Genomic DNA, 25,108 nt, shown 5'->3' with positions numbered 1-25,108 from the left:
ATGCATCAGAGCAAATTTAAGTCCAGCTATTATACCTGATCACGGAGTGGCCCAGCTTAATGAAACTATATCTAATAAAAGTTTATATATAAACCTCTTTGGACAAAGACTTAACATCATAGTAAAAAGATGATTTACCACCTTTCCAAGGTGATTCTGTATTGTATGTTTGCATTTATTTAACATGTTTTTAAAAGGAAAGGCTATCCTATAGAAATTGGGAGAAAATGTGGGCATTTTCTTTAAATCTTCAAAATTCAAAAGGATTAAAGTACAGAGTTTCAAAGACAGTATATTTTGATGCTGACTCAGACACATAAAGTAGGATGCCAACTCTTCATTTCATGCATTATTAAATAAATGAAGTTGTGCATTTTGGGTAAATTTTAAAAATTAATTTTCGAACATGATGTGGGGTGGCAGTAGGGTTGTAGGAAAAAGAACTAAGTTGAAACTTATAAGTATTATTTTAATTTAACAACAATTGACAAAAATCTATGTAACTTAAAAACCTTTGGGTGCTCCCATTTCCTATTCCATTTTAGTTTTCTCTAATTTTTTTTTCTTTCTTTTTTTAAGGCCACAATAAGCCAGCTAAGGAGTGAGCTTGCCAAAGGCCCCCAGGAAGTTGCTGTATATGTGCAGGAACTACAAAAACTTAAAAGTTCAGTTAATGAATTAACACAAAAAAATCAGGTGAGAGTTTAAAAACTGCATATAGTGGTGAATTGATTTTATATATCTTAAATTTTAATCTTGTGTATGTTATATATATATTGGCATGAGTACAGCATGACTTAATTCTGGTTTTTAAATGTTAAGGACATTCACATTGTTATGAAACCAATCTCCAGAACTCTTCATCCTGCAGAACTAAAACTCTACACTCTTTGAACAACTCACCAGTCACCGCCACCTTCTGTAAAGGAAAAGCACTCCTGTGTGTCTCTACTCTCAGTATCCTACTACACCTTTACTTCTCACACCAGAAGTATGTTCCTCACTTCAACAGTTCTGTGACACCAGCTGGTGTCATACAGTGTAACACAGTTCTGACACCATTTACTTGGAGACAGTGTCAGATCCCACAGTTTAAGGGATGAGTCCCACAAGACTGTTCCCGCACCCCTCCTGCCAACACCAATTGAAAGTCCAGCTTGTTACCTGTACTTTGTACCAAATGGCTGTAAGTAGGAAGCTCCCACAACCCTGGCCTTAGAATGGATTAATTTGCCAGAGTGACTCACAAAACACAGGAAAACATTTTACTTACCAGATTACTGCTTTATTTTAAAAGATATAATTCAAGAGCAGCCAGATGAAAGAGATCCATAGGGTCAGATGTGTGGGAAAGGGCATGGAGCTTCTATACTCTCTCTAGGTGCTTTCTATGTGTTCACCAACCTAGAATCTCTCAACCCTGTCCCTTTGGGATTTTAAGGAGGCCTCCTTACATAGACATGATTGATAAATTATTGGCCATTAGTGATTAACTCAACCTCTAGCTCCTCTCCCCTCCCTGAGGTGGGTGTTGTTGTTGGCGGGGTTGATGAGGGGTTGGGTTGAAAGTTCTAACCCTTTAATCCTGGTTGATTGCCATGGCAACCGGCCCACATCCTTAGGGTCTTTCTAAAAAATCACCTTATTAACATAAACTCATTGGTGTTTGAAAGGGACTTGTTATGAATAACAGAAGACATTTTCATTGCTCTTATCACTTAGGAAATTCCAAGGGTTTTTGGAGCTCTTCCAGAAATGGGGATGATAACCCAAAGTATATTTTTTTATTGTAAATCACAATCACACTTTGGATATAACAAGTTTTTGATTTGATATAATCCAGTTTATCTGTTTTTGCTTTTGGTGTCATATTTAAGAAATCATTGCCAAATCCAAACCCATGAAGCTTTTCCCCTGTGTTTTCTTCTAATAGATTTATAGTTTTAGGTCTTATGTTTTGGTCTTTGATTCATTTTGACCTAATTTTTTTTTTTTTATAGTCCCAGGTAAGGATTTAGTTTCATTCTTTCACATATGGGTAGTTTCTCCTGCAGCATTTGTTGAAAAGACTTTCCTTTACCGTGCTCTTGGCACCCTTGTTAAAAATCATTTGACAATGTATGTGAGTGTTTATTTATGGGCTCTTTATGCCTATACCATTGGTCTATATTCTTTCTTTATGCCAGTACCACACAGTTTGGACTACTGTAGCTTTTAATAAGTTTTGAAATCAGAAGAGTATGAGACCTTCAACTTTGTCCTTTATTTTGTATTTTGTAATGTTAATATTTCCCACCTTGTTTCTTTATAGATGAGCAACAGATAATATTTAGTTTGGGAACAGGGTAGGTATTGGTTAGTACTTTCTTTTCATGTCTTTACTCTTTTGGTGGCGGGGGAGTAGGAAGTCATTAAACCTTTTTATTGAACAGTGTGGTGAATTTGTTGGCTTTGCTTTTTAATAAGTCGAACCTAATATTTTGGTGAAATATAACAAGGGAAAAACCAAAGAAAAGAACGTAGTAGAGGGGGAAAAAGAGATTAAGTATAATTGGCTGTAAATATCAAGCCTCCTGCCAATAGCCAGGTGAATGAACTTGGAGCAGATCCTCCAAATCTCGTCAAGTCGTCAGAGACTATAGCTCTGGCTCATAGCTTATTCCAACGTCATGAGAAACTGAGGTAGAACCACCAGCTAAGCTGTTTCTGGATTCCTGACCCTCAGAAGTTGTGTGAGATGATACATATAATTTTAACCTGCAAAGTTTTAGAGTAATTTGTTGCTTGTGACATTGGCCAACAGTTCTCAAACCTCTTCATCTCAGGAATGCTATATATTCTCAAAATTGTTATGGACCCCCAAAGAGGTTTTATTTTCTTGGATTATATCTATAGGTACTTAGTGTATTAGAGATTAAAACATAAATTTAAAAAATATGTATGCATTTGTTTTAAAAACATTATTAAATATTAACATAAATACCATTTTGGATGAAAAATGACTATTTTTCCAAAACAAAAAATAGGGGTGATGTTTTATATTTTGTAAACCTCTTTAATGTCTAGCTTAATATTATGACAGATGGATTCTTATATCTGCTTCTACATTTCATCTGTTGTGATATGGTTGAAGGGTATGAAGAAAATTCAATCTCATAAAGATAATGTAGTTGGAAAGGGGAGGAATATCTTAACCTTTTCAGGTAATTATAGCTATTTTTATTTGATACTATATCAAAACTAGATAAAGCATAGTTTCTCAAAAGTTAGTTACAACAGAGAATCTGAAACCATATCAATGCTGTTTTTATACTTGTAACATTAAATTTATTAGTTTTTCTTGCCTTTTGAGTGGATCTTTCCTGTGCATAATTTTATAGCATCATACATTAGTCATGTGGAAAATGTTGGTTGTGCCGATCTTCCAGATATTGACAGATTTCATTGTACAATATAAAAACGGTATCATTTGTCAATATCACCATCTATCTCAGAATAGACCTTAAGTATGAGAAAGTGTCAAGCTCATGGTGATGGATACAAGTTTTCCAAAAGTCTAAGCTTCATTTGAAAGCTCGAATTTTATTATTGGAAACAAATAGTATCAGTTCTGTTCTTTTAAGTGATAGGTTCTTTTCTTACCCGAGTTTGAGTAATCATGGTTTGTCTGTTAATCTTTCCAATAAAAATGGTGTTTCATGAAAAAAAGCAACTAGCTCAGCTTGTAATTCAATACCATTAATGCTCTTCTGTGTGACAGTTATATTATTCTTTGGTATCCAGCAGCAGTGATCTATGCATACTTCCTACTCTTTCACATAGATTCTATTATTCCTTGCTATTACAGATATTTCGGCTGTGAACATTCACATACAAATCTCATGCATTTGTGCAAGAATTTCTCTGTTATATACTTCCAAGTGAAATTGCTGGGTTGTAGGCTACACATGTGTTCAAATTTAGTAGGTGACCTCAAATAATTTTCCAAAGTATTTATACCTGTTTACCGTTGTCCATTTCTCTGTCAATTCTTCTCCTCCTCATCTTCCCCCCCCTCCTCCTTCTTCTTCTTTAAAGATTTTATTTGTTTGAGAGAGAGAGACAGAGATAGTGAGAGAGAGAGAGAGAGAGCAATAGCAGGGAGGAGGGAGAAGCAGGCTCCCACTGGAGCAGGGAGCCCAATGGAGGGCTGTATCCCAGGACCCTGGAATCTTTTGTTTGTTTGTTTGTTTGTTTGTTTGTTTTTTAAGATTTTATTTATTTGACAGAGAGACACAGCTATAGAGGGAACACAAGCAAGTGGAGTGGGAGAGGGAGAAGCCGTCTTCCCGCTGAGCAGGGAGCCCGATACGGGCTCGATCCCAGGACCCTGGGATCATGACCTGAGCCGAAGGCAGACACTTAATGACTGAGCCACCCAGGCGCCGCAGGACCCTAGAATCTTTACGTTTAACCAGCTGAGCTACCCAGGCACCCCTCTCTGTCAATTCTTGATGCTGATTTGATCTTTTTCTCTGGCTTATGAAAACCTGTCTACCCTCCCTCCACCTTTTTTCTCCTGTCAAGTTAATACGTAGAAAACATTTATATACAATTTAGTTTTATCTTTGTCCCTCAGTATGATTTTTAATTCCTTTGAGATCAGGGTTGACATTCCACTTTCTGGAGACTGACCAGGATATGTACATGATGTGGATGTTTATGATCAGTGTCATTTATTATGTAATTTTAAAACATTAAACTATTAATAAAGGGCATGATTTGACATGGATAGCCTGAAATGTGTAATCAGATAATGAAGCACAAATTGTATATATGTACACACACACACACACACACACACACACACTATTAAAGTAAGTATTATGGCTATTTGGTGAATAATATATAGAATCAAGATGATTTAGTGTGGTTAAACTGGAATATTATTGATTGGAGAATAATAGAATCTTCTACTAATCTTAATAATCCTTACATAGTGAAGGCTTAACAATTTTTTTCCAAAATGTTTTCTTGTTTAGGATTTGCTCACCAGTTAAAGTAGCACAGACATGCATCCTTTTCTTATTATCCTGGCTGTCTGCCTCTCCCACCCCTCCTCACCCCATGTCCTTGGCAAACCATAATTGTTGACAGTAGTGATACCCATGTGTTTTGAATTTGGAAATCTTTGCAAATGGCCTTATGAAGTCCATTACATAAAATGCCTTGGACAATTTTTGTGGGTCATAGCATCAAGGTGGATAGATAATATTTTAATACAAAACAAATGGCAAAAAAATTGGTATTGTGTTAATGTCAAGATCTTCAGCATTAGATCTTTTGGAAATGTTTTTGGAAAACTTAAAAACAAAAGGGAAATATTGAAGAAACTTCCTTCTTAGTTTCTAATAAGAATCATACTCTGACATTTAAACACGATTCTGCAACTCAGTTTAATTATTTTTATATAAATTCTGAGCAAATCATATGTTTATTTAAAGCTACTAGTATAGGTCATTGTAAGAGACTGAGTTATTCTTTGAGTTTCACCTCTCACTCCTTTTCCATCCTTTATTACTTTTCCCTTTCCAACAGTCCTAATGTTAAGGTGTTCACAGTCCAAAGCAAGAGCCAGATATGGCTAGCAGTTCTGTTGCTGTGTATTACCACTATATTGCAAAGTGGCGTATTGAAGAACAGTGTAGTACAGTGGTCAAAGTCATGTTTAAGTCCCAGCTTTGCCGCTGTCTGACTGTGACAGCCTCTCCCAAGTTTGTTTCCTCTTCTGCAAAGAGATACTATTTTACCCATTTGCCTCTAGGAGTGATATGTGTCTTAAATAAATTAATAGATATTTAAGTGCTTAGACCAGTGTCTGCCTTTTCTGTAAGCACCTCGGTCAACGTTTGTTGTTTTTGTTTTTATTTGGTAAGTGTGATACAGGGTTGGGTCAAGACCAGGGTGGAAGTTTTCCTAACTTACTGCCTAGTAAATCAGGAAAGGCTTTTGTAGAACATATAACTTTTTAGCTTAGTCTTCAGGTTTGCTAAGGAACATTTCACATGGCAGAAGGCTTTGATTGTCTTGTATTATTCCCTTCTAGCACTCTGCATATAAAAAAATGAGTATAGTAAATATCCACAGATTGACTTGTCAGATGTTTAAAGTGGCTTCCTATCCTAGCTATCTTATAGAATTGAGTCAAAGTTCTGATCCATGTGTTAGGTTTAAGTATGTTGACTTAAAATACTCTGTATTAATTGTAACAATTCCACTGAAACCAGATGTTGACCTTTGATTAGGCTAGCTGATCCAGATCTTTGATTGGGGTGTTGTTTTTATATTTTGTACTTGATAATATTGAGTAAAATAACAAAATATAAGGCAGGTAAATTATTTTTAGATTACTGTTTTTACACAGCTAGAAAGAAATTTGAGTTAATCTTAAACTTGTGACCCTTAAAAATGGTCTTTATCAAGAAGAGCAAAAATAAAGAATCATAGCATGTGCATACTAGAGCAGTGAATAGTATTGTTATGCTAAAGCTCTTATCAGCTATAAAATTACAACACCCCAAATCAGAATTGCCGTTGTATTTTGTTATTCAAAATAATTTTTGATGATAGAAGATAGTTTTAGTATTTAACTCAAATGGGAGAATATAAATATGTTGCATACCCTGAAGAATCTACTAGATTTAATGTTTCATTTTATGTCAAAATTTTGTTTTTAATTCTTAAATTATATTACTCGAGCTTAGTCAAATGGGCCAATGATAAAATAAGTTAGGATGTAATAATTTAATACTTTTTGGCTAGAATATGTTCACTGTTTTTATATTGCAATTTGACTAATTTTGATGGTTCTCTAAAGATTAAAAAATTGGAATAATTATAAATATTCACAAAGGAAATTTTTACATTGATATTTCAGAACTTGTCTGAAAAGTTGCTGAAGAAAGAACTGGAGTTTACTCAGTTAGAGGAGAAACATAATGAAGAATGTGTGAGTAAAAAGAATATACAAGCAAGCCTTCATCAAAAAGACTTAGATTGTCAACAGCTTCAGTCAAGATTATCTGCATCTGAAACCTCCCTGCAAAGAATACAGGCAGAACTAGGTGAAAAGGGAGAAGCTACACAAAAGCTCAAAGAAGAATTATCAGAAGTGGAGACCAAGTACCAGCATCTTAAGGCTGAGTTTAAACAGCTGCAACAGCAGAGAGAAGAAAAAGACCAGCACGGGTTACAACTCCAAAGTGAAGTTAATCAAGTAAGAGATGTTACTTTTATTTGTTGTAATTCCTCCTGTGGTTTCTTATTTGATCATAATATAGTTCATTAAAAAAATATTGTCATTTAAAAAAATTAACTCTTAATTTTCACAACCGGCAGGTTTGAGTCAGATTTCATTTCCTTTAATTTCATTTCAATTTTCCTTAATGAGAAAGAAATGTTAGCATCCATCATATAATATTGTTGTGAAGTGTTTATGAATGAATACCTATAAATTGCTTAGGATGGTACCTGGCATATGGTAGGTACTCAGCACCGTAGGTACTCATCACATGTTAGTTAATTGTAATTAATTCAAATTGTTGATCATTCTTTAATTTAGAAATTCTTATCTTTTTTCTTTTTTGTTACTAAATTTTCAAAATATAATTATGGTTAAACCAATAATATAAAAATATCTATATTTTAAAAGAAAAAAAATAAATTAGTCCTAACGACTATTTTTATAGTAATATCTAACTTAAATTTAAGTTCTATATTCTTATTATTTCTTATAGATAACATTAAAAATTGGTTGAAAAATGGAAATTTGGGGGACATTAAAGTCCTCAGCCACTTTTTTGATAATATTCAACTATTTTCACTTAAATGGTAGTGATACTTGCTTTTTTTTTTTTAATGCTCAGTTAGCCAGCATATAGTACATCATAAGTTTTTGATACAGCGGTCAGCAATTCATTAGTTGCGTTTAACACCCAGTGCTCATCACAACACGTGCCCTCCTTAATACCATCACCTGGTTACCCCATTCCGGCCCCCCCCCCGCCCTTCTGTAACCCTCAGTTTGTTTCCTGGAGTCCAGAGTCGCTCATGGTTTGTCTCCCTCTGTGATTTCTTCCCATTCAGTTTCCCCCTCCCTTCCTCTGTGGTCCTCTGCTCTATTCCTTATGTTCCATGTCCTTATGTTCCACATATGTGTGAAACGATATGATAATTATCTTTCGCTGCTTGACTTATTTCACCTAGCATAATCCCCTCCAGTTCCATCCATGTTGATGCAAATGGTGGGTATTCATCCTTTCTGATGGCTGAGTAATATTCCATCGTATGTAGGGACCACATCTTCTTTATCCATTCATCTGTTGAAGGGCATCTCAGCTCCTTCCACAGTTTGGCTATTGTGGACATTGCTGCTATGATACTTGCTTTTATGGCATCAGTCCTTCTGTCTTCTTGGCCTGATATATTCTTCCTATTTGTCTTCTCCTTAATGAACACACTGCTTACCTCACTTGTCACTTTTCTAGTAATCCCTTTCTGAACATTGCCATTTTTCCCTCCCTGACTGCCCAAAGGTGGCTTAAGCACGTATATATTTTGATTGCTTTACTTACCGCAGTATAGTATATTATCATAACTTATGTGTCTTTCTTCACTAGATTCTGAACTCTTTGGGTACAAAGACCATGTCTTACTCATTTTTTATTTTCTCTATCTGACACATTGCTTGTTTTTTTGTTTTGTTTTGTTTTTGTTTTTTAAAGATTTATTTATTAGAAAGAGAGAGAGAGCTGGGGAGGCAAAGGGAGAGGAAGAGAGAGAAGCTCAAGCAGATTCTGCACTGAGTGCAGAACCTGACACAGAGCTTGATCTCATGACCCTCAGATCATGACCTGAGCTGAAATCAAGAGGAGGACGCTTAACTGATTGAGCCACCCAGGCGCCCCACACGCATGGGTTGTTATTCAGCAAATGTTTTAGTGGATAATTTAGATATCTGATGTTCATTTCAGATAAAATTTGGCACTTATGGTTTCTAAGAGACAACATGTTTTGTTGGGGGATACAGAACGGAAAAAGGAAACCATACTTACCTTAAATAATTATGTAAATCTCACTGAGGATAAGGCAAGTACTGTCCTATATCAAAGAATGTGAAGATTATAATAAAATGATCCTATATATGATGGGAATTTAGAAGAGTTCCTCTTCTGTTTTCTTACCCTGCAGTACTTCATTTGTGTAATTACTTTATCCAGTTATGTGATCAGGAAAAGCTTTGTGTGAGACAGACACGGTGCATAAAATTATGAATATTGAATAGATATTGACAAATGACAGTGTGGAGGTAGGAGAATCTTCCAGGCAGAAGTGATTAGTGAAAGTAAACTAGTGCCAAGAAAGTACTGTAAGAACCAGCAAGGGACGTCTCTTAAATAGGGTGTGTGTAATAGTAGTGGACTATTGTGATTGAAAAGAGCGTTTGGAACCTTATCATGTCGGGTCTTGAATAGCAGGCCAGGAATTTGGGCTTTATTTGGTTTTCAGTGGGAGGAAGGGCATGAGGAATTTTGAGAACCTACTCATATTTTTTTTTCAAACATTTTTTTTTTAAAGATTTTATTTATTTATTTGACAGAGATAGAGACAGCCAGCGAGAGAGGGAACACAAGCAGGGGGAGTGGGAGAGGAAGAAGCAGGCTCATAGCGGAGGAGCCTGATGTGGGGCTCGATCCCATAACGCCGGGATCACGCCCTGAGCCGAAGGCAGACGCTCAACCGCTGTGCCACCCAGGCACCCCCAAACATATTTTTATACAAAGACTTGAACATGTGATTAGTTGGTTTAGTCACAATTCTATAATAAATAAAGAGATCATACTGAAGACCTTAAAGTGATACCATTTATCTTCTTTCTTTAGCATGCTGTTTGCATTCTACCTTCAAAGTATGTCTCAAATCTGTCCACTTCTCTTCATCTACACTGCTCCTGCATTTAATTTAAGCCACTGTATTGACCTTCTTAAAGTTTTCCTTCTAGTGACCTCCTTAATCTGTTTTCCATGCAGAAGCCAGAGACATCTTTTTAAAACATGAAGGATATCCCTTTATTTGTCTGTTTACAGTGGCTTTGCATTACACTTTGAATTGAATCCAGATGTCTTACTTTGGCATGTGAGTTTCCGCATGTAGCATAACCCATACTATGTCTTCGAATTCATCTCCTACCACTGTTAAGTTATGTTGATCTCCTTTTAGTTCCTCAAACACACCAACACTTCAAATGCTTTCCTGCCTTAGGTCCTTTGCCCATTTTTTTTTCTTAGTGTGCCCTGACTTCAGTTCTTCAAAAGGCTGGCTCAGGTGTCATATTGTCAGTAAGGACTTCCAGGACTGCTCTATTTAAATAGCTTGTTTTCCATATATTCTGGACCCCTTCTTTATTTCAGCAGGCTTTTTTATTCTTCTTTATAACACTTTATAGTGTATAATTAGTTTTTTGTTTACTTGCATATTGCCTGCCATTCTCATTCGACTGTGAACTCCTTAATGTGCGGAATTTGTTTTATTTTATACTCTGTCAGCCTCTATACTTAGGGCTTTCAGCAAATATTTTTTTTTTAGAAGATTTTATTTATTTATTTGTCAGAGAGAGTGAGTGCACAAACAGGGGAAACAGCAGGCAGAGGGAGAAGCAGGCTCCCCACTGAGCAAGGAACCTGATGTGGGACTCGATTCCAGGACTCTGGGATCATGACCTGAGCCAAAGGCAGAAGCTTAATCAACTGAGCCACCCAGGCGTCCCTTTCAGCAAATACTTATTGGAAGGATGGAAGTGAATCTCACCTTAAACCTTTTTTTATATCCTTAAAGAGTGTAGGCATGAACTGGTTTCGTTTTTCTCTCCATTGTATCCTTAGCATCCATTTTGGTAGTGACAAAAGTAGATAGTGGCAACTGTCAGCAAAGGACTTGAAGACAAAGCAGTATATATTCTTCGTAATTGTGTTTATGAGCAGTTCTAAAATAGCCACAGATGTGCAGATACTGATGTTACATAATTAAAAGATTAGATGTTAGCATTTTAATTTTTAAAAATTATCTTTTTTTTTTTTTAAAGATTTTATTTATTTATCTGACAGAGATAGAGACAGCCAGCGAGAGGGGGAACACAAGCAGGGGGAGTGGGAGAGGAAGAAACAGGCTCATAGCAGAGGAGCCTGATGTGGGGCTCGATCCCGTAACGCCAGGATCACGCCCTGAGCCAAAGGCAGACGCTTAACCGCTGTGCCACCCAGGCGCCCCTAATTTTTAAAAATTATCTAACATGCATTTGAATAGCACAGTGGATTTATTTATTTATTTTAAAGATTTTATTTGTGAGAGAGAGAGAGAGAATACGAGTGGGGGGAGGGGCAAAGGGAGAGGGAGAAGCAGACTCCCCGTTGAGCAAGGAGACTTAGGACTGGATCCCAGGCCTCAACCCCAGGACCCCTGGATCATGACCTGAGCCCAAGGCAGACATTTAACTGATTGAGCCACGTAGGCACCCCAGCATAGTGGATTTAGAAACCAGCTGCCTGAGTTCCGGTTCTGTGGCTTACAAGCCGTGTGATCTCAGGCACAGTATTTAACTTGGGCCTGTTTGCTCATCGCTAATATGGATAATAATGGAATCTTCTTCATAGGGCTATATATATGAGGATTAAATTAGTTAATATTTGCATTTAGGATAAGGCCTGGCACTTAGTAAATATTGTTAGGAGTATAAATGAGTAAAGAATTATGTATATAGGTGTACAAACTGAATTTATTATAGAGTATATACATATATATGTATATCCCAAAATGATTGTGATTTTAGGGTAGACCATTCTATTAATAATTCCAGTGTTTACTATTTTTATGCTTGATTTAACATCTTTCTTTAACATGTTTACTCTCAAATGGTATGGACATCATTGTTTAAGTAATTTTGGCCTGCTCCCACTCTTGGACAGCATTTTTTGGGATTCTTTTTTTAAATTAAAGATTAGGGATTTACCAGGAATTGTACAGTAGTGAATGACCAAGTTATTTATAGTACGCATCCCTTTTTCTTACCCCTTTAGTAAATCTACACTTCAGAGTAATAATTCTCTTTAGTTCGGTTGGTTCTCAGTTCTGTCTGCACATCAGATTCACCTGGGGAGATTTAAAATATTAATAGTATCAAGGCTTCACCCTTGGTCCAATTAAATCATAATCTCTGGCATAGTCCTGGGCACTGGCATATTCAAATGTTTTCCCTGTAATTGTATATGCAGTTGAGCTTGAAAACTGCTGCTTTTTAAAGTGTTACTTTTTGGCAAGTGATTTCTGAGGTTTCCTGAAGTTGAACATCATCTGATTCTTGTTATGAAAACATGAATTTCGGGGCTTTAGCTCAAATGTATTAAATTTAAACTTGCATGGGAGGAGTCTGATTATCTGTGCATTAACAATGATATTAGGAGATTCTTTTATATTATTTTTTGGTGTGTGTACAGCATAGTGATTTACATTTCTGTACATTACTGAATGCTTTTCATGGTGAATGTAGTCACCATCTGTCACTCTACCATGTTATTACAGTGTTATGGACTGCGTTTGCTGTGCTGTACTTTTCATCTCTGTGACTTATTTTATAACTGAAGTTTGTACCTCTTCATCAGCAGGAGATTCTTATCCAGCAAGTTTAAGAACTAGACGTGGATGATGGCTGTTTGTAAGAGATCACGCACTTTGGGTGCTTGAAATATGAGTTTACCTTGAAGGCCTTCTTTGCTTTTACCTATCAGGATTGTGCCTAATTATTGTAGTGAGAAGGAGAAGGTTTGGGACTTACTTTATAGAGCTAATCCACTGTATATTAAGAAGAGGAATAAAAAGAAAGATGTCAGAGTGCTGGCTAAGGACAAGGATAAAATAAATGCATTCTCTTTAACCGGTACTGATTCTTATTTTAGTTAGATGGAAACATGTTTTACTTTAAAAATTAACTGTGGTTTTCTTTATTAAGGATAGAGTATATTCTAATAGCCACAGATTGTTTCACAGCATAAGAAAATAGTGGGTGTCCACCTTTCTGATAGAACTTTGTTTTATCCTGGGATGTCTGGGTGGCTCAGTCAGTTAAGTGTCTGCCTTTGGCTCAGGTCATGATCCCAGAGTCCTGGGACAGAGGCCCATGTTGGGCTCCCTGCTCAATGGGGATCCTGCTTCTCCTCCTGCCTGCTGCTCCTCCTGCTTGTGTTCTGTCTCTCTTTCTAACAAATAAATAAATGAAATCTTTAAAAAAAATAAAAAAGAACTTTGCTTTATCCTGATGAACTATGAATTTTTATGAAGAAAAATGCAAGTGTAGCGCATGTAAGTATCAATATGACACAGAGGCTATAGATTCTTAATATTTTCACATTTAACCTGAATAGTTTTGATTGAAAGCAGTTGTACAGAATGTTGGTTATTAATTTTTAATTTTGCTGAGGCATATGCATGTGCATGTGTTATGAGACTGGTGTGTAGGAACACTCTTAGTGTGTGCCTTGCCAAATGTCTTGCAACTTTTTAAAATATCATACAGCTCATTTTTGTTCTATATTCCCAGCACTCATGCAGTTATTCTTCTGAAATTAATACAAACTTTTTTCTTTTTTTAATGGAACTTCCCCTTCCCCCAAGAGAAACTGACTACTGTTTCTGGTAGTGTTAGAGAAAATAAAGAATTTGAGAAAGCGATGGTTCTTAGTTCCAGGGCAAGTCTCTCCTTTAGTTTTAATTGGGTAGCAATTTTTTAAAGTTAATGAATGAGGGCCACCTAATATTTTTTAAAAAGTATTCTTTCTTCTCTTTTACTTAGAAATTATGTGCCAGTTCGAGCATTTGGGAATGCTTTGTGCTCTATTCAGTACCCAAATGTAAGGAGTTAATTGTGGTGGTTCGTAACTATGAAGAAACAAGAATCACTATGAAATAAAAAAAAAAAAAAAAAAAACACTATGGAATAGGTCTGAGTGTGTGCCTGAGTGTCTTCATTTTTTTTTTTTTATTGGACTCACAACCCTGAGATCAAGACCTGCGCTGAGATCCAGAGTTGGAAGCTTAACTGACTGAGCCACCCAGGTGCCCTGAGCATCCTGATTTTTAAATTTTATTTTATTATTTTAAGCTCCTCAAGTGATTCTAACATTCAATTCCAAACAGGAGCCTTTGGTTCACTGTATTTTTGTTTGTTTGTGTGTGTTTGTTTGTTTGTTTGTTTGTTTAAGAGAACAAAAAGCCCTAAAACTGTGATGTTTAATCATAGTTTTATGTGATCCATAATAATTTATGTGATTAAAATTCAGCTGAGTCTTAGGTTCCCCCAAAGTATATGAAAATTAAGGTTTATACTTATACTGGTGAAAAAGAAAACATTGTTTAGAAAGTAGGTAGGTGGTGGTAGTGATGTAATGAGTGTGTGTGTGTTTTTACATATGTACTATACAAACTTTTCTTTTTCTTTTTTAAAGTTACATAGCAAACTTCTGGAGACAGAGCGCCAACTCGGTGAAGCTCATGGTAGGCTAAAGGAGCAGAGACAACTTTCAAGTGAAAAGTTGATGGATAAAGAACAACAAGTGGCTGATCTACAGCTCAAACTTTCTCGTTTAGAAGAACAGGTAAGCTAACATTTCAAGTGAGTTTATAATAGCAAGTTTATTGATAGATATGAGGCATCTTAAATAGTATTATGGTTCAGTTTTTTTCATTGTTAAGAGCTTTAATTAGACATTTTTACTTCAAATTGTGACATTTATTTCTCCCCACTAAAAAATCCTACTCATTATTAACTATATTAGGTTATTTTGTTGTGACTGTACTCTCTAAAGTTCTCAATTAAAATGTGTTAAGACTACTCTTTTAGCTTAAGACAAGAAAGGTTCTAGGGGTGGACCTTTATTAGGCTGCTGAAGGGGAGGAGTCTTCCTGCCCAGGAAGGACAACTTCCCAATAAAACAGTGAAACATGAACACAGTTGGTGAGGATCTTTAATGACACATATTTGGTGCATATAAACTTTTAGTCTGCATTTAAGGATTTTCACTTTTGCAATTTAAGTGTAAGATTGAATGCTATCGTAATTAAAGGTGTGGTTGCCAAAAATGGTAACTATTTTTGGTTAAAGTAAAAGTTATCATTAAATTATGTCTTTTACTAGAATTGAACAAACACTGAGTGTTAAAATCTGTAGCTTCATCAACAGATTTTCTTCTAGATCCAGAGTCTTAGACGTGATAGATAACCCATTCTTTTCCAGTAAGCATAATTATGTTGTAGAAAAAAAAATAAAACAAATATTGATACTGTAGTTTAGGTTATTGTTACAAAAAATCTGTATGTAATCAATTCCTTGATCGTATAAGTATACAAAAAAGCATTAATGAACTAAATGCCAACCTAGGGAAAGAATTGTGTTCTTAGGATTAGAGTCTGTTCCTAGGGAATAATTTCATAATCATGAGTTTAAGATTCTATAAGTAATGAGATATTGCTTTTAAAGTTGATTTTACATACTGTGTGAATTTAGGTTTTTTCTTCAGACTTGAGAATTTTGAGAATTGAAGTGATGCCAGATTTTTTTATTAACATTTAATGTATTATTGGTTTCAGACATACGTGTCTGTGATTCATTAGTCTTATATAATACCCAGTGCTCATTACATCACATGCCCTCCTTTATGTCCATCACCCAGTTACCCCATCCTTCTACCCCTCCCCCCTCTAGCAACCCTCAGTTTGTTTCCTATGATTAAGAGTCTCGTGGTTTGTCTCCCTCTCTGGTTTCATCTTGTTTTATTTTTTCCTCTCTTCCCCTGTGATCCTCTGTTTTGTTTCTTAAATTATACATATCAGTGAGATCAAATGATAACTGTTTTTCCCTGATTGACTAATTTCACTTAGCATAATACCCTCTAGTTCCATCCATGTCATTGCAAATGGCAAGATTTCATTTTTTTGATGGCTGAGTAATATTCCATTTTATATATATTTATATATATATATATGCCACATTTTCTTTATCTATTCATCTGTTGATGGACACCTGGGCTCTTTCCATAGTTTGGCTATTGTGAACATTGCTGCTATAAACATTGGGGTGCAGGTGCCCCTTTGGATCACTACGTTTGTATCTTTGGGGTAAATACCCAGTAGTGCAATTGTTGAGTTGTAGGGTAGCTCTATTTTTAACTTTTTGAGGAATCTCCATACTGTTTTCCAGAATGTAATGCCAGATATTTATGAATGATAGCATTATGCCTTTAAATTGTGAGCTGACAATCTACATTTTTTTTAAAGTTGAAGGAAAAAGTAACAAATTCTACAGAATTGCAGCATCAATTAGATAAAACGAAGCAACAGCATCAAGAACAACAAGCTCTTCAACAAAGCACTACAGCAAAACTTCGAGAAGCTCAGGTAAATATTAGTATTTGAATTATTAACCTTTTAAACAGAAATTAACCAAATCATTATTCTTTTATGTGGTAAAACTAGATAATGCAAAAAACCTGATTATGGAGGTCTTTGATAATTTTCAGTATCTGGATGATCAGAAAATCTTTTTCTTTTAATTGCTATGTTGAAATTTTCATTTTAAAATTATCATAACTAGATTTATTATAAGTAGACTTATATAAAATATTTAAATGTTATTAAATTTCTTTACTAAATTACCTATTTAAATAAAACATATTTATTAAATTATGTATACAAAATGAATTATTTATTGCTTATTATTTTTATTAGTACCTTATTTGAAAAACTTAAAAAATGCAAATAAAATTTCTGGATTTAGTTAACCCAGTAAAAAAGAACATTTTGTATTTTCTACAGTAGAACTTAGTAATTTTGGTCATGTCTTTCCCTGCTTCAGAACTATCATATGAATATTGGAATTGTAGGTATAGAAAATATAAGTGATTGGGCTAAATTTATACAGATTCTATAGCATAGCTTACAAGATTGAAAGAAGTAAAATTTTTGTTCTGTTACAGCAAGGGGAAGCGGGTGCCCAAGTGTTTGAAGTGAATTTGACTTTGACATTCATTTATTCCTTCAATCTTTCATTAATTCATTGAATATTATTGAGCACTATATGTCAGGCACTGTGGTAAGCACTGAAAATAAAGAGATGAGTAAGACACAGTGCCTGCCTTCTAGAAAATGGCAGTTTAATGATGTGCACACAGAAACAATGTTGGAATTTAAAGGAGGCTGTAAGTAATATGTCTCTCTTACCCTTCTGAGTTTGGAGAGTGGGATGGGAGTCAGATTGATAGAGATAAAAATACTGTACTCATTTACTTGTTTTTTCATTTATCCAGTCAACAAATGTGTATTAATGTCTACTTTTAGCCAAGGAAGTGATTTTGTGGATGTGGCAGCAAATGAAGTAGACAAAGCTGTCTGCCCTCATGAAGTTTAGTGAGGGAGACAAAGAAAAGCCAAGGTAAATAGGCAGAATATGTAGTGTGTTAGATGGTTTCAAGTGCTATGGAGATGAAAAAAGAACAGGGAGTAGGAAGGATCTGGGGGACTGGAGGTGGGATTGCAGTGTTACATAAGATTGGCAGGGAAGACCTCTCTGAGAAGATGAAAGACCCAAAGGAAAGAAGAGCATCAGTGCATTAAAAGGCCTGAAGCAGGAGCATGTCTACGAAATATCAGGAAGCCAGTGACTGGAGTGGTATGAATGATGAGAAGGCTAAGAGGGGCACAGGGTCGTAGAGATCACAGAGAATGAGAACATGTCAGGCCTCATAGATCATTTTAAGGATTTTACTGTGAGTGATGTGAGAAATCATTGAAGGGTTCTGAGCAAAGGAGTAATATGATCTGACTTATTATTTCACAGGATTACTCTGGCTGTTGTATTGAGAGTACACTATAGGGACACACGAGTGTAAGCAAAGAAATTAGCTAAGATACTACTACAGCGATCCAGATAAGAAATGATAAGGCTTAGATCAGAGTGGAAACAGTGAATGTAGTGAGAAATGGTTAGATTCTATGTATATAAGTAAAGCTGACACATTTAACTGATATATTGATGTGGGATATAGAGAAAGAAGTCAAGGATGATTCCAAGAAGTTTGGCCTGGGTAGTTAGAAAGACGGAGGTCAAACAAGATGAAGACTGAGAATCCTATTGGACTTGGCAACATGGAGGTCATTGATGACATTGATAAGAGCAACTTGGATAGAGAAGGAGGTATGATGGAAGGGGTTCAAGAGAAGATGGGAAGAGAGAGTTTGATGCAATGAATATAGATAACTCTAGGAGTTTTACTGTAAAGAGTAGCAAAGAAATAGAATAGTAAGACTGAGGTAAAGAATTTGGCATAGGTCTGCAGCCAAATGTACTTTTTTATAGTGTACCCCAGATTTAAATTTATTCATCCAGTCACAGACAAAGCCGGAAATGAGGCTTTCAACTTCTTATAGGCAGGTTGTCTCTTAGACTGAGGGGAGAACAAGGGGCTGAGTTAAACATGCTTTATTTAGTTCCTTATTCTAAACTTTCAGTTAGTTAAATTCTCATTCGCTGGGGAAGAATAAGAAAAGGATGTCAAAGAGGCCAGGCAGTCTCTCCTTATGGAAACATGAAAAGTCCTAAAAACTAATTAAAGAGGTGTAATCAGTGTCATTCTAGGTGTATATATGTAGATACAATTATTATGGTACCACAGAGGGCAGTTACCTAACTCAGACAGAGTCTGGAAAAGAGCAGTCATTGGAAACTTCTTAAAAGTGACCGTTTGAGTTGCAAAGGATATGTAGATGTTTCTGGGTTCATGAAGATGATTATAGTAAGAAGTATACTCCAAGTAGAAATTAAAAGGACAAGGATACTGAAGCTGATATGAATGAAACTGTTAGGTTTTGCTGGAGCTTAAAGTGTAATTTAGAGATTAGTTAGAGAAGAGGCCAAAGCATTAGACATGAGTAAGTTTATAGAAGGTCTTGTGTGACATTTATCTTTGAAGATAAAAGGTATTGGAGGTCTTGAGACAGAACTCTTGTGGCCAGATTTGGTTTTTAAATAGGTCATTGCTGTGGTTTTGTGAAAGATAGATTTCAGAGGGAATATTCTGAAGCAGGAGTTCAGTTAAAAGACTAATATATGCAGTAGTTTAGATGAAAGATAATAATGCCTTAGTTCAAGCAATTGTTAAAAGATGTCATAGGGCAACATGAGTAATACTTGGGCAGTAAAATAAGTAGGACTTAATAGTTCTAGGGAATGAGAGAGAAAGAGAATGACTTCCAGATTGATAACACTGGGTACATGGTAAATGGAGGTGTCATCAACTGTGTGAGTGAACATGAGACAAACGGCCATTTCATTGGGCAGTGTGAAGAGTTCAGTTTTGGACATTGTTGAGGCACCTATAGTATATATTTATTTAAATCTTAGAAGAGGGGACCATGCTATATATATTAGCTGTGAGAAACATCACTATATATGGGGTAAATGGAATTATTAGAATAGATGTGATCAGCCGGGGCGGGGGGGGGGAGTGTAGTGAGGAGAACAGATAACTGGTAACATAGGACTTCTGAGAAACACTAGCACTTAATGGCATAGATGAATGAGGAAGAGCAGCCCAAAGAAAGAGATTAAAGTAATTAAGGAGAACCTGCAGAGTGGAAGCCAAAAGATTGGGGAGAGTCAAAAGTTGGGAGTAATCAGCAACTTCAAATGTGGATGTGTAGTGGGGATGCCGAATATGGTAAGTGAAAAATGTCCATTATATTAAACTACAATTATATAAGTATATATTCTTACATATTGAGAATAAGTTAGTGACCTTGTTAAACATAATTTCAGTAAAGTGATAGAGATGTTTTAATGAGTAAATGAGAGATGAGGGAGTTGGAAAAGTAAGTTTGAATTACTTTTGAAATTTAAATACGAATTGTTTAAAAACTGGGTAGAGATGAATGGGGCTTGGTCTGGGAAGTGTTTTTGAAAACAAAAGATACCTGAACATGTTTATAGTCTAGGACAAAGGGACTGGTAGAGAGGGAATAATTGAGGATATTGAGGGAGAGGTTACTGAAGTAATAAATTATTGAAAAGCTATGAGGTAACAGATATAATGGGTGGTGGTAAATTTGAACTTACCCTCTCTGGAAGAATATTCTTTGAAGCTTGAGGAAAAGGAGTAAATATGAATCTATCTATCTATCTATCTATCTATCTATATTTATAGATAAGGGGATGAAAAATCAAGGTGTATCATCACAGAAGATTCCCCCCTCCTCCCTTTTTTTGGGTAAAGTTGGAGATGGTAATAGTTGAATGAAAGGCGGGCAGATATTAAGAATCTGGAGAGAATACTGAAGCTTTTAAGTAGTTGTTGAGGCGAATATTTGAGGGTAAGAACCTTAGTCAAGTGAAGGGATTGACAAGATGCTTCTGAGTATATGATGGAGGTTGGACTCTAGAACTCTGTAGTGGCAGCAATCTCTGAAGGCTTATGATTTTGCTCTCACAGTGCTTAGAAATGTAGGTCTGGAGTTAGTGGATAGCAACATTGATCTAGGAGTGGACTTTTTTTTTGGGTGGCTCTATTGGGAATTTGAAGGTGGAAGGAATTGGAGAATGTTGAATGGTTGAGACAATAGTTAAGATTAGTTCATATCCATATATTAGGTTCACGAGAGAAATGAGGCATATGCTAGAAGAACATTGAGGTCAGTGTTTGTTTGGCATTGAAGAACAGAAATGAGATCATGAAATTGGAAGATGGTCAGGAAGTTGTGGTCACAGAGTAGGACAGTTGAAATTTTTCATCTGGGACAATTTCAAGTGATTACAAGATCCTGCATGTGAGTAGTTGAATAGAATGAGTAAGGATCCAGGAATTAAGATGATATGAATGTTGAGGCTGTGCTCTTAATTCTTTGTGTATTTTGTATTTCCCAGGAAATTGGCAGAAATTGGGATTGAGAGAAAAACTAAATCAGGTCTCAAGTCTTCAGTGAATGAGGTAGGGATTTATAGATGATAGCAACACAGAATAGAAAGTAGAGTAAATGAATAACATACTCCCCAAAGCAGCATGAAGTTTTTACATGATGGGGAGAGTTATGAGGTTAAAAACCAGGAAGGAGTCAACCTCCCTTGCTTGCCCAGCAGAATGGTCCTTACGTATCCGAGAGTGTTGAGGGGGAATCAGCATCTGTAAAGGGTGAACCAAATTTCACTTCTGACTTGGAAATAGAGTGACTGTTCTGGAAAAAAGCTTAGGCCTAGAGCTATAGTTCCAGAAGATGAGTGGGATGTGGAGAGAGGGGTCATTAGTGGCAGGAGCAGAGAATGAGAGCAGATAGATTAGGTTGCCTTTCATCATATTGTGATTGAAACTTAGATGAGAAACATGTTTAAAAGTGATCTCGAATAGTGCAATATGGGTGCAAATTGTTGAGAGTCCCAGGCGGTTGCTCACTCAATGTGAGCAAGATAGCGTGGGGTACTGTAAGGTTTGCATAGGGGCTTGTTAGGGCCTGATTTTAGGGAGAGATTCTCTCTGGCTGTGTTAGAAAGATTGAGGCAGAGCCAAAGTCTCTGGGTTAGATAGCTCCAGAATATTAATGGGCATTGTTCTGGATGTGGGCTAATGCACCCTGCTCTGTGTAACACTAGGCCCCTGGTAAAGTAAAAGAAGAGGGATCCCTTGATGTATCAGTAGAAGAGTCCTATTGGAGTATTGAAGTGAGCCTTCATGAGTGTGCCTGTGTTAGAGTGCAGTCCTTTATTTTTCTGTTCATTCAACAAATATCTTAGAGCATATTTATCTTGTATACATCAATGAGTAAAACAGATGAAAGTCCTCACCTTTGTGGAGCATACATTCTAGTGAGGGGGCAAAGGGAAACAGATAAATATGAAAAATAAGTAACTTATTTAGTGTGTTAAAAGATAAGTGCTATGGAAAGGGAAAAAAAACATTCAGGAGAAGGAGTATTAGGAGAGGCTGCAATTTTATTTTATTCTATTTTTTAATTTTTTAAAAGATTTGTTTATTTTAGAAAGAGAGAAAACAGGCATGTGCCTATGAGTACGGGGAGGGGCAAAGGGTGAGGGAGAGAAGCAGACTCCCTTCTGAGCACAGATTCCCAATGCAGGGTCATTCTCATGACCCACAGATCATGGCCTGAGCCAAAATCGAGAGTCGATGAACAACTGACTGAGCCACCCAGGTGCCCCGAAAGGCTGCAACTTTAAATGTAATGGTCAGGGTAGGCCTGATTGAGTAGGTGACATTTGAGCAAACATTTGAAGGAGAGGTAATGAGCCATGTGACTTTGTGGGAAAGGTATTCTAGACAGAAGAAACAGGGCAAAGGCCCTGAGGTGGGAGTGTGCCTGGTGTGATAAGGAATAAGGAGAGTCCCATGAGTCTGCAATGGATTAAAGGAGAAGAAGAGTGGTGGGCAGTGAGGTCGAGTGTTAGAATAAGAATATGGTTAATTGAAGGTTTTTTTAAGAAAGTAAATTCTAGTTTATTATCAATAATAATAATATAGTTCTAATTATTTAAGTTTACCATGTTAAAATGTAAAGAGTAGTTAAAAAATTAAGACTAAGAGTTTGAGTTGCAAAATGTATTATCAATAATTTTATGTTTGAGGAATAACTTTTTAAGTTCTCTATTCTTAAGGTAGTAGTTTTCACCTCTTTACAGAATGATTTAGAGCAAGTACTACGTCAAATTGGTGATAAGGACCAAAAGATCCAGAACCTTGAAGCCTTGTTACAGAAGAGTAAAGAGAATATTTCCTTACTAGAAAAAGAAAGAGAAGATCTTTATGCAAAAATTCAGGCTGGTGAAGGAGAGACTGCTGTTCTTAATCAGTTACAAGAAAAAAACCATACCTTACAGGAGCAAGTAAGCGTGTCAAATGTATTCTATTTCTAAAACTGACTTTTATCTTTCTAAATCTTACTAAGTGCTTTATTTAAATGACTCTTCATTCTGTTTTTTTTTAGTACTTTTTAAATATTATATTTTTGACAAATACCATCTCATTTACCTTAGAGATGGGTTGCTATTGTAGTAAAAGTAAGTTAGTGTAATTTGACAAAGAAAATCTCAGTTCATGTCCCAGGACATAACTTATTACCTGTGTGACCACAAGCAAATCATTTCACCTTGTCAGCTCATTAGAAACATAGGGATATTATTAGTAATGCATTCTTACTTCATGGCATTTTGTGATGTTTTGAAAAAAGAATGAATAACAACATATATTTGTAAACTGAAAGTACTAATCAAGTGTTAGTTGTTACTATGTATTACCTAATATGTGGGCTTACTAGTTACTTATATTTTGGTCATGATATGTTTTTGGAATACGTAGTTAATAATAATTTTGATAAGTTGCTTATATGTAGTTTAAGAGAAACTTACAAAATTTAGCTTAATACATTTTCAAACTGAAAGAATTTATAGTTACTTTTTTGTAAGAATTGTCCAATAAGAGAGTTATAATTATCTAAATGAGAAAATAGTAAAACAAAATATCAATAGGCAATGCCACTTTTCTAATTCTTTTTAAAAGAATAAATAAAAATAAATTATGTACTTGTGCTTCCTGCCATGTTGGAGTAACTGATACTTATTTAGTCCTTTCACCATAAATGACTGTAACAGTAGGGAAAAAAAATGTGTAAAACCACTGTTTTCAGATACTGTACAACAAGCAATGCAGTACTTTGATTCCTGAGAGAAGAGAAGCAAGGGAGTAAACCTATTGACCATTCCAGCTTTTGACCCGGAGACATTTCCCAGACTGAGGTGCAGGTTGGGGGAATCCAAGGAAAGCACAGTGGTCTCACTGAACTAAGGAGTGAGATATCGAAGTTCAAAAAGGTTGAGGCACCTGTACTTTGTAGGGCAGAATGTCAAAGAGGAGGGAACAATGGAGAGAAGCAGCCCCAGAAATCTGCATAAGGGATGCACTTGAGCCTTTAGCTGACTGCTAAACTTTGCATTCATGCAGCGGGATTTCGTGAGGCCAAGCAATGAACAATCATTAGGAAGCTGCAAACTGAAAAATGATCAGGGCTGGGAGATGTTCAAATCCAGGAAGAGAATAAAGATGTGGTTGAACACTTTGGGGACATTTAGTAGAAACCCCAGGAATGTCACACCTTAGGATAAAGCTAAACTAGCCCTAGGGTAAAAGCTAGTGTACACCTGACCTAACAAAGCATAAGAACAAGCTTCAATGAGATCCAGCTGAACCACATGTATATTAACTGCCTGCTGGAACAAAATTAAACATTTTTGAAAGAAGACAACAAAATCAAGACTTGTTACCATAAATATAAAAAAATTACTAGACATTCAAAGAAGAAAACATGTATGGCTCTTAAAATATGCTTTTTACTATAAAGGAAAAACTCTAATAATGGAAATAGAAGAGGAAATGATAAAAAAAGAATTAAATAGAACTTCATATATATACTTATATATATCCATATATATCTATATATATAAAGAGAGATATGGATATAATTAAAATTTCATTGGATGGGCTTAATAGATTAGCCAAGTAGAAAGCAGTAGTGAACATTAAGACAAGACAATTGAAACTGTCCAAAATGAACCACAGAGAGAAAAAAAGGCTGGGCTAAAAAAACCCCTCAAAAAACCAAAAAACTCTGCTTTAGTGACCTGTGGGACAGTATCATGTAATCTAGCATACATGTAATTGATGTGACAGAGGGTGGGAGAAAAATATTTATTGAAACAATGGCTGAAAAAAAATTCAATTTGATTAAAAATATGAACCCATAGATTTTAGAAACTCAATGAACTTTAAGCAAGGTACACCGAAGAAACATCAGATGAATTGGATTTCATCTAAATTAAAAATGTTTGCTTTTCAAAAGATGCCGTTACAAAAATAAAAGCCAAGGCACAGACTGGGAGAAAATATTTGCAATACATTTATCTGACAATTCGGATTTAAATGCTCAGAATATATAAGGAACTCTTATTAGTTAGATCAGTGTTGTCTGGGACTAGAGA

General features: G+C 35.7%; 1 protein-coding gene across 1 annotated transcript in view; it reads left to right on the top strand.

Moving 5' to 3' along the window:
- The window catches only part of EEA1 (early endosome antigen 1), a 112,559-nt gene that overhangs the window by 48,545 nt on the left and 38,906 nt on the right, over positions 1–25,108 (top strand). The window contains exons 10-14 of the mRNA XM_040637313.1: positions 580–696; positions 6,917–7,255; positions 14,532–14,681; positions 16,360–16,479; positions 22,757–22,960. Coding sequence (XP_040493247.1) covers positions 580–696; positions 6,917–7,255; positions 14,532–14,681; positions 16,360–16,479; positions 22,757–22,960 — 930 coding nt within the window. The remainder of the gene's footprint in view (positions 1–579; positions 697–6,916; positions 7,256–14,531; positions 14,682–16,359; positions 16,480–22,756; positions 22,961–25,108) is intronic.

This window comes from Ursus maritimus, unplaced genomic scaffold (assembly GCF_017311325.1).
Source record: "Ursus maritimus isolate PB19 unplaced genomic scaffold, ASM1731132v1 scaffold_21, whole genome shotgun sequence".
In the NCBI taxonomy this organism is placed as follows: Eukaryota; Metazoa; Chordata; class Mammalia; order Carnivora; family Ursidae; genus Ursus; species Ursus maritimus.
Note: the sequence above shows the minus strand (reverse complement) of the source record. Positions and strands in the feature narration are given on the sequence as shown.